At 62.4% G+C, this 10,181-nt stretch overlaps 2 protein-coding genes across 2 annotated transcripts in view; one reads left to right on the top strand and one right to left on the bottom strand.

Moving 5' to 3' along the window:
• The window catches only part of GRPEL1 (GrpE like 1, mitochondrial), a 3,416-nt gene extending 373 nt beyond the window's left edge, over positions 1-3,043 (top strand). Inside the window, exons 2-4 of the mRNA XM_004715060.2 lie at positions 687-846; positions 1,889-1,970; positions 2,390-3,043. Of these exons, the coding sequence (XP_004715117.1) occupies positions 687-846; positions 1,889-1,970; positions 2,390-2,736 (589 nt within the window). The 3' untranslated portion in view covers positions 2,737-3,043. The remainder of the gene's footprint in view (positions 1-686; positions 847-1,888; positions 1,971-2,389) is intronic.
• Positions 3,044-4,230: 1,187 nt separating this feature from the next.
• Positions 4,231-10,175, bottom strand: TADA2B (transcriptional adaptor 2B). The gene is made up of 2 exons (XM_004715059.2): positions 9,899-10,175; positions 4,231-5,787 (listed from the first exon to the last, which is right to left on the bottom strand). Exons 1-2 carry the CDS (start codon positions 10,166-10,168, stop codon positions 4,795-4,797), a joined length of 1,263 nt encoding a protein of 420 aa, XP_004715116.1. The 5' UTR covers positions 10,169-10,175; the 3' UTR covers positions 4,231-4,794.
• Between the last annotated feature and the right edge of the window lie 6 nt (positions 10,176-10,181).

Raw genomic sequence — 10,181 nt, 5'->3', positions numbered from 1 at the left:
GACCCGGGAGAAGCCGCCCCGCTGGGCCGGCGACTGTCAGCGGCTCTGTCCTCGGAGGTTTCGCCGGCCGTGCGAGCCGCAGGCTGCCCTGTGTGCACGGGCACTGTGGCCTGCCGCGCGAGTGCAGCGTCGCGTTCCCGCGCGACGAATGGTGACCTTGGGCGTCACCCTCACCTTTCGGTTGGCCCGCCGCCTCCACCCCATCTCTGGACAACCAGCGTGCCCGGTGGGCAGCAGCTCAGCCCAGCCGCCCCGTGACCAGCGGCAGTGCTGGCCCCCACCGGGTGTGGGCGGGGTGGTGGTGCTCGGGCGGTGTCTTCGTGGTGAGGCGTCCTCCCCTTCCATTCCGAAGACCTGTTCCCAGCCAGGCTCCGTGTGCGGATGGAGGTGCGGCGCCGGCTTGCGGGGCCAGGGAGCACGCAGCTTCCATCTAAGATGGCCTGGCTGTCTGCTCTTTGCTACCAGCCAGAACCCACTGGCCTCGTGTGTAGGGTCACCAGTCACTGTGCGGCTGGGCCCACTCCAGGGCAGCTCACCACCGTGCAAGTCAAATGGGGTTTACTTTTATTAGATCTAAAAGAATTTCTCCCCAACAAATGATGAACACCACTGCCTCCCCTTTCTAAACCATGAGTCTGACTGTGAGGAGCAGGTGACAGATCCTGGGCTTCATCTCCAACACTTAGGTCTGCCCCTCGGCCACTGTGCACTGCCGCCAAGCAAAAGAATGGCCAGAATTTGGACGAGGACTCGGGGCCAAGTGGACAGAAGGCTGACCCCCCCTCCCCAGAGAAGGCACTCTTGGAAGAGAAGGTGAAACTGGAGGGACAGCTGAAGGAGACCATGGTAAGACCTCGCAGGGGCACAGCTTGCTGGCCTGGCACTTCCGCTGCTCAGCCACCTCATCCCCTATTTGGGGGAACCTCCCTCAGGAGCTGGGGTCATTGGTAGCATGGAGGAGAGTGGCACACATTCAAAGCCTCAGTTGTGAGCCGTGTGGAACTGCTCCAAACCCTAGATTGAAGTAGAGTATCCTCCCTGAGGGAGACAGGTCCATGGAGTGCCCTGGTCAGCCTCTGAGTTGTGTTGGACAGGCCAAACTGCAGCAAATGTCCATCGTCTGCCCAGGTCTTTGTGGACCCAGCTCTGTGGTGAGAGTCATCTTGTGTGCTCCATAAATGGTAGTGAGTTAAGGCCTACAACGGTTTGTGCACAGGAGAGCTTCAAGCAGGCAATTTAAGGTGGATGCTGGGGAAGGATCTAAGCAGTTACAAGAGCTGCATGCCCAGTGGGGAGGGAGGGGTTTTATGAACTGTTAAGTCGTGTGGACGGTTCCACGTGAAAGCGCCCACTTCTCTAAGGACTTACAGAGGATGTAAAGCTCTTCAAGTGCCAACACGGAAGCAATCTTCAGTACCCTGTGAGTTAACTGCTCTGCCTCTACCCCCTTTCAGATAAGGAAACTGAGGCATCCAAAGTTTATGTAAACTTGCCAAGATCACCTGCTGCCAAGTGGCAGTGCCAGGATTTGAACTGGGGGCAGCCGCCCTCTCTAGTGAGAGAGGGAATGCTAGGATTTCAGGAGTGGTGGTGAGCGGCAGGGTGGGAGGACTGGCAGTTAGCAGCTGTCACACAGGGAAGGTATAACCTGGGTGCTCTGGGCATCTGTTCCTCCAGGCCTGACGCGCCTGCTCTGGTCTCCACTGCAGCATCTGCCCTGGAGTTCAGGGCCAGGGTGGTGGCTGGTCACCTGCCAAGCACCTGTTGTCTCTAAGTGGTCTTGTTCCTCAGAGACAGGTGTGGTGTGAGCGGGGGTGTGCGCTGCAGCCTCGGTCTGGTTGGCCTCCTGTGGATTTGTTCTGTTTTGTTCGTGGATATTTCTCTCTAGGAAAAATACAAGCGTGCTTTGGCAGACACTGAGAACTTGCGGCAAAGAAGTCAGAAATTAGTGGAAGAGGCAAAATTATATGGTACCTGTGAGGGTGGCACGGGTGCTGGGAGAGGGTCATCAGGCTGGCAGGGGCCATGTCCAGAGCAGCAGCCAGTAGGGGAAGGCTGAGTGGCAGGGTGGCCTGGGGTGGGTGGCAGGGTGGCCTGGGGTGTGTGCCAGAGTCCTGAGAGCCCGCTTCCTGGGCCTTCCACGTCCTGCCGACACTTGGCCCTACTCATCAAGCCCATTCTGAGTCTGGGCGACACGCAGCCTCACGGGACACAGTTGCCCCGTGGGGTTCCCGAACCTGTGACTCGGACGGTTTTGTCCTTCCAAGGAGAGCACCCGTGGGTTTGAGCTGCAGGCAGGCAGCCCCACATGGGACCCACAGGGCTGTTGACGAAGCAGCAGGAGCACCACCCTCCCCCCCCCAGGTGCTCACTTCTCCCCTCACTGCAGGCATCCAGGGCTTCTGCAAGGACTTGCTGGAGGTCGCAGACATCCTGGAGAAGGCCACGCAGAGCGTTCCTCAAGACCAGGTCCGCGAGGACAACCCCCACCTCAAGAGCCTGTACGAGGGCCTGGTCATGACGGAGGTCCAGATCCAGAAGGTCTTCACCAAGCACGGCCTGCTCAGGCTGGACCCTGTCGGGGCCAAGTTCGACCCCTACGAACACGAGGCCCTGTTCCATGCTCCGGTGGAGGGCAAGGAGCCGGGCACGGTGGCGCTGGTCAGCAAGGTGGGCTACAAGCTGCATGGCCGCACGCTGCGGCCCGCTCTGGTCGGCGTGGTCAAGGAGGCATAGGTGCCGGGTGAGGCTACCTGGTGCAGTCACTGCGGGGACTGGCCTGCCTGCCATCTCTGCTCCCACTGCTCGGGACTCCCGGCCTGCCTGGGGTCCACAAGCAGCCGGCAGCCACAGAGGCACACGTTGTTGCCCAATGGTGTTGACTGCCAGGTCTGCCCCTGGGTTTTCAGTTTTTTATTCCTAGATCCCTGTTCTTGGGGGACCCGGGGGACATTGCAGGGCCGATAGGGTGTCATGGATCACACGGTCTGCTCAAGCTGGTGTCACGAGGCTTTTAAACCAATAAAGCATCTTTAGGACCTGGGCCTGCCGTCTCTTCCCAGCTCACTTCTCCGCCCGGGTGCGGCCCTCAGAAGGGGCAGGGGCAGAGCTGTGGTGCTTTTCCATGGAGGTGCCTGTGAGGCATGCCCGGAGTCTTCACGGGAGGATCGTGTGTCAGGGCTGCAGGTGTTATTGGCAGTATCTGTATTCCTGTCCCGTACCTGTTTACAGACCCTCAGCCCGGGCACAGCCCTGGTGCGCTCGGGTGCTGGGCTGAGCTGCTAACCTGTGTGGAAGACTCAGTGTGTAAAGTCCACTGGGTTCACTCCATGGGCACTGCTGGCTCCTGGGGAGGCACCCTGGGCAGGGCCTTCACTGTTCTCCTGTACCTGGGACAACAGGTGCCCTCGGGGTGAGCAGCCCTCAGGAAGGAGCCGCCTCCCAGTCTGCTCATGGGAGGACCTGGGCCTCTGCAGCTGACCCCACCCCGAGGTCCTCCACACACAGGGACACCCGTTCCCATAGCTGATGCAGCCAGCACTGAGAGGACAACATGCCGCCGTTGCGCCTAACCACTTGCTGGCCAGAGAGTGGTACAGCATCGTCATGCTGTGCCCTCAAGAGACCTGGATGGATTCCACGAGTCCCTAATGCTCAGAAACCTATTGGGGGTGTCTGGTACCCAGTTGGTGGGCACTAGAGGCAGTCAGAAGTCTTCCTCAGACCCTCTGCCAGGTGCCATCCCGGGACAATGCCCGTTGGTGGCCCCTGCTCAGACCAAGTGTCAGGGAGGGGCTGGTGGGAAGCAGGCCTGAGGCTGACCGAGCTAAAGGCAGGCCTGTGCTGCTCTGGTGCTTGAGGGGGCGGTCTTCGGTCTTCCTCATTTTAGGTGCTCCAGGTCCAAACAAGCCAAAAGTGGGATGATGGTGTTAGCTCAGAGGGGACACTCATACTTTTCTCGGCTCTGTCCTCCCCGACCCCACAGGGCCTAGGGGCCATTCTGATTAGGAGATGGCAGACACACACCTGCCAGAGCTGGGGCCCCGCAGACCAGCAGTCCTCATGCTCCCCACGATCCCCCAGGGCTGGAGCGAGCGGGTGCCGAGCCCTGAGTGTTACCACCGGGTGAGACAGGTGTGACTAGCACCAGGCCCACTGCAGGTCAGAAGTCCGCCTGGGCTCGGCCACGGAAGAAGGTGCCAATAGGTAGTCATCTTGGAGAGACCAGTGTTTCTCTCAAATGACTTTAATGTGACCTCAGGTGCAGGTGCTTGGGCAGGCACAACCAGAGTTCTCGTGGGGAGCGCCTCCTGGCCTAGGGCGGCAATGGCCAGAGAGGGTGGCAAAGTCTGGCTGGGCTGAGGCAACCACACAGAACGTACCCCACGGAGATCCCGCAGCGCAGCCCTGAGTCAGCTAGTCCTAGAGGGGGGCTCCCAGAGGCAGGGCGGCACTGAGGACAGGTCTGGGAACAGCAGGCCTGGGGATGGGCAGGCAGGGAGGCCCTCCCCGCCCGGAGCGGATCACAGGCTCAGCACAAGACAAGCTCTTGCAGCTGCTGCTGGCCGTGGGGGTGCCCTCGGGGTGGCTGTGCCCCACCAGAACCTCACAGGATCTCTGGACTCCCCGCCCCACCCGTCTAAAGTGCCTCGTGCCAGTCTGTGCTGCTGGGCGGCCACCGGGAGCACGGCCGCCTGCCCACACAGCTCCGTTCGCAGCCGGCCGCTAAAAGCACGCGCCTGTGCGCCGGAGGTTTGCTCTCAGAGGGCCTGAGCCAGACGGTGGGGGGCAGCCTCAGGCTGCATCCCTGGAGATCCAGCCGCTCTCGGTGAGGAAGCTCAGAATCCTCTTCTTCAGGACCTTGTCCAGGTAGCTGGGGAGACGGCTCTTGGCCGGCACCCCCTGGCGCTTCTGCAGGTGGTCTTTGATGATAATGGTCTTGACGGTGACGTAGCGCGCAGGGCTCAGGCTCAGCGAGCTGCACAGCACCTTCTCGCGGTCTGAGAGCAGCTCGAAGCCCGGCAGGTGCTCGATGGCCGCGAACTCGCCCTCGCGGCCGTCCTCCCGGCCCCGCCGCCAGGCGGCCAGGCCCTTGCTCTCCTTGCGCTTCTCGCGCTTGTGCCGCGCCGCCTCATACTCCGCCGACTCCTCCATCTTGGTGATGCCGTTGCGGCGGTAGCGCTGCAGCTCGCGGATCTTGGCGCGCAGCGCCTTCTCCTTGTGCATGCTCTCGAAGAGCTCGTCCAGCTCCCGGCACGGCAGGAACTGGCACAGCGGGCGCAGGCGCAGCCGCAGCTCCCTCTCCTCCTTGGCCACCTTGCGCCGCGCGGCGCGCTCCCTGTCCTTGCGGTCCTTGCCCAGGAAGGCGGGCACCAGGTTGTAGTCTCGCGCGATGTTCTTGCGCCGCTGCCTCTCGCGCAGCTTGCGCACGTACATGTCCACGTGCGCGCGCTTGAGCTCGATCTCCACGTCCTCGTCATCGTAGTTGACCGAGAGCCCGCTGATGAGCGCCTCGGCCTCCTGGTCGTACTCCACCTCGTAGTCGTCGCGCAGCGGCATGTAGCCCAGCTGCTGCTGCTCGGCCGCCGAGATCTCCAGCGGGGGCAGCGGCGTGGTCAGGCTGGGCGAGAGCGGGCCGCCGCCGGGGCACGTGTGGTCCGTGACGCGGTTCGGGATGGTGTCGGGGATGCAGGCCTTGCCCAGGTTGCCGTGCACGTACATGCTCACGTAGTGCTCCATCACCTCCTGCGGCGTCCGCGATGCGCCCACGTGCGCCGCCATGTCCTCCTGCAACGAGAGGGCATGCTCGAGACCAGCCACATCCACTGTGGGCAGACCCGGGAGTGAAGGTGGGGACATCCATCCACCAAGCCGCCTGCAGTGGCACCGGTCACAGCGGGTGGAACGACCCTCACTGTCCACTTACAGGGGACGGCGGCGCTCACAGCAGGGGCCATCCACACAGGGAACCCACTGCTCAGAGAGAAACAGATCCCAGTGTCCACCTGTAGGTGGGGCACTCACCCAGTCTGGACCCTCCCCTCAGCATAGAAGGGCCCTGGAAAAGCCCTAGACCCCCAGGGTCTGCTGTTCTGTGGCCCCCTAACTGGTATGACACAGAGACCAGAGGTGGCCAGCGGTTGGCGGGGGGAGGGGGGGGCGGGGTCACCATGTGAGATCATGCGCACAACTGCACACCGTGCAGAATGCCAGCAGGGTTGCCAAGTGGGGCTTGTAGGGGGAGCTGGGGGAAGGGGTTAGCAGCACCTGGCTGGCACTGCCAGCTCCCCAGTCCAGCCCCCCACCCTGCACAGGGCACCGTGACTCAGCAGCGGGTGCTGCAGGAGCTGGGGCGGCCCCTGGGAGCCCCGACTCCAGCTTATTAATGGCAGGAAGCTGTAGGCCGCCCTCAATCTCTTCCTCCACCAAGGGGCCTCTTCCTCACCGGCGACCACGAAACCGCGCCAGTGAGACCAGAGCGTGGCTCGCTCAGCCGCCGTCCTCTCCCCTCCCCTCCCCTCCCTGATGGCCGCAGGGTCCTGACAGTGGGGGCCCTGGGCAGAGCGGCATCTGGCCAGGGCCATCCCCTTTACAGTGCTTCTGAGCTGCACTTGGAGAAGGTGTACCTGTCACCTGAGCGCCCCCCAACCACCACCAACCCCTCTCACCTATGCTCAAGGCCACATGGTGAGGGGGGCGGAGGGTGACATCGCATGAGACCACACGTCAGGCAACCAGTCCAGTCCTCCTCCCAGCTCACTTCCATGACAGTGGGCAGCACCTGGCCCCACCCACCCTCAATGTCCCTGTCCCTCAGCACTGGGTCAGTAGGGGCCACTACCCACAAGCTCCAGCCTGGTCAGGGCTCCTGTCCAGAGGGCAGGATGGCTGCAGAGCTGACTGCTGACCCTGCCGACCTGGGGCCACTGAGGAACACAAGCAGTGACCACCAGCCCGGGGTGTGGTCTGTGTCTTTTCTCAGCGGGGGTGGGGGTGGGCGGCACGCAGAGCTGCCTGGGGGTGTCAGAGGGGCAAAGGGCTCCTCGCTCGCCTGCAGCTGGGGCCACGGGCCCGCTCTGGGTGGCAGCCTTGCCACTGCACAGCCTTAGCATGTCGACTCACGAGGCCCAGGGGCTGGACGCAGGCTCAGAGCCACGTGAGAGAGCATGCTGCCATGACAACCTGCAGGGCCCTGGACAGGCAGGACGTGGCACCCAGACCTGGACAGCCATGGGGCAACTCTGCAGTTTCTCAGTTTTGGGGCATGTCTCAAATTATTTAAAAATAAAGTCTAAGAAGTAAAGTTGCACTGCGCCTCAGAAGCCTGTTTCAGAAGGAGCAAGAGCTGCAAATTACGTCCCGGTGGTGGGTAAGGAAGGTGGGGGCACTGTGGTGCCCTCCACGTTGGCCAGCGAGGCCATGGGACCCACACACTGTCACAGAAAATGTCTACACCCTTCAGGCAGGGGGGCAGAGCATGACCACTGGCCACAGCCTGCGCCAGGTATCCCCTTCACACCTCAGGCATCTGAATGTCACCTTCCTGCCAGGACTCAGAGCCTCGGAGGGACCCCAGCACTGTGGACTCAGGCCACAAGTCAGAGGGTTGGTACCTGCCCGCCAGGGCCCCCATCAGCCAACAACACTGGCCGCGCTGCTGCCAGCCACAGCAGAATCACCCAGGGAGCCCGGGCTGGGTCTCAGGGACAGTCCAGACCAGAGCACGATGCACAGGCCACCCCTGTAGTTACAGGCGAGATGGCTTCTCCCAGCCTGACCCGCCAGTGGGCACGAGACTGGCCTTCCTCCTGCAAGGGAGGGGACGGTCTGTCACCTCACGAGGGTGAAGGGGAAGGCCAGCGACCCCTCAGCAGTCCAGGCCAAGCACGTGTGTAAGTTGCCACAGCCCCATGGCTGTCCAGGCTGTCCCGACGGGCAGTGGCAGACTGACGGGGGTGGACAGCAGAAGGGGCTCCTGGGAAGAAGCTGGCTGGATGAGTGGAAACAGGAGGTGGGGCGGGGCCACGGATTAAGGGAAAGGTGGTTGTCTGGAGGCTGGGCAGATGGAAGGATGAAGGGATGAGGGCATGGATGAGGAGGAGGGTGGGTGGGGGATGACGGATGGCTGGGCGATGGGCAGATAGTGATGGATGCATGGGTATATGGGTATAAAGACAGAAGCAACACACAAGTTTGGGGAAATGAAATTTGAAAAGCAGGTTCTCCTATAGAATGGCCAAAACAGGAACACTATTCTACACGGGGAATGCCTTTCCTACCACAGCCCACTGTCACACACTGAGGTGAGTGTTTGCATGTGTGTGTGTGTGTGTGTGCGCGCGCGCGCACACATGTGCCTATGAGTCGCCCAAAGTTCACAGAGACAAGCACAGTTTGAGTGCCTTTCTGTTGGCTGTTGAGAAGAAACAGCCTGCTCTTTGCAGGGGGGTGACGAGGAGGATTAGCAGTTGACCCCTTTCATGGAGGTGAAGGCAGCAAAAGGGGCTCCTGACAGTGGGCCTGGCAAGCTGACCCAGGGCCCCCAGGCTGCAGCTCCAGCAAAAGGAGGACCCGAGTCAGGAGCCGCCAGCCCCATGGTGGCCGAGGGGCCTTCTGGCCTCTGCTTGGACCACAAGCATAGGTCTCAGTGCCCAAGGAGGCAGGAGGCACGGTCCGAGACTCATCCTGAGAGAATGCTCACAGTTGGTCCCTCCCGGGAAACTGGACGTGCCCACCGCACACTCAGCCACCTTTGCCACCGAGCCCTGCCGCTCATGCCCATCAGACACAGATTCCCCTGGGCCCTCCCTGCCCCCCACGACAACCGCAGCAGCACAGTCACCGGCTGCACCACCTGTGGGGGAGAGAGAAGGGAAGGGAGAAGAACCTGTCAGTCTGCAGGCAGCTCGGCTCCCTAAGCCAGTTGGTCTACAGCCGGACGGGACCAGGGTCACGACAGACAGCACCAGAGAGAAGGGACGGACCGACCAGCCCGGTTAAGACAAGAGGTCATTCCCAGACTGCTGCCCCTGGGCACTGGCTCAGATTCTGTGCATCTGTGGCCACCACCTAAGACATGTGTGGCCCATCCTGTACACGTGGACAGGCACCCAGAGACGTGTCCAAAGCTGCACGAGGCCCAAAGAGCCGATCAACTAGGCCAGGCTGGTGGGCCAGAGAGGAGCGCCACTCCCCAGAGTGGGCAGAGCACTGGAGACAGGTGCGGAATGCAGATGCCAGGCCTCACTTTGGCCCAAGACGCAGCCCCTGCCCTGTAACGGAGGCCTGTGTGCACGCTAAAGTTGGGCAGGCAGTGTGGGGAAGCCTGCCACCCAGGGCTGAAGCCGGGGCTGGCAGGAGATGCTGTCCAAGAGCTCGAAGTCCCTGTGGGTCCTCACACCTCCTGGCTTGGGGTGGCAGCTTGCTGAGGTGTGGATGGGCAGTGGAAAGATCAGACTCAGCAGGGGACGGGGGAGCCACAGGGGTAGCAGTATGAAAAGTCACGTACTGGCCTTTTCTCTTACGCCTTCACGCGGAGAGTGGACGGTGCTTGGCCTGCAGTGCCCAGAACTGAGGGGCCCATGCCAGGCATGGGGACCAGGGTCACCGGCTCCCAGCATGGAGAACCAGGTTCGCAGCCCAGGGGCATAAGCAGTGAGCCTGGGGGCAGGCGTGGGGGATTCCCTGTGGCGAAGTGGAGAGTGAGGCAGGGTTGGGGTACTCTTCCCAGAGGCATGGGCTATAAGCTGGGACCGGAGTCCCCAGCCTGAAATGGGGGCAGTGAACCGGGATCCGGGTCTCCAGGCCTGAGGAGTGGGCGGTGAGTGAGGGTCCAGGGTCCTCAGGCCCGAGTTGCGGACAGAGGAGTCCGGGCCCCCAGACCCCAGGGCGCACTCACCCAGTTGCCGAAGCCGAACTGCTCGATGGCGTCCAGCAGCAGCTGCTCCTCGCGGCTGGTCCAGCCGCCCTCGGCTTCGGGTCCCCAGAGCGTGAAGCGGCCGCCGTCCACCAGCTGGTAGCCGTGGTATCGGCGGTGGTGGCCGATCTCGGCGCCCGCCGAGAAGCACTCGGGGCACAGCTCGATGTCCTGACACTCGGTGCAGCGGAAGCGCAGCGGGCTGACCTCCGCCAGGCAGTACACACAGTACTTCTTGCCGAGCTCCGCCATCTTCCCACTGGGC

This window comes from Echinops telfairi, unplaced genomic scaffold (genome assembly GCF_000313985.2).
Source record: "Echinops telfairi isolate 266 unplaced genomic scaffold, ASM31398v2 ScPeMD7_28;HRSCAF=97, whole genome shotgun sequence".
NCBI classification, from domain to species: domain Eukaryota; kingdom Metazoa; phylum Chordata; class Mammalia; order Afrosoricida; family Tenrecidae; genus Echinops; species Echinops telfairi.
Note: the sequence above shows the minus strand (reverse complement) of the source record. Positions and strands in the feature narration are given on the sequence as shown.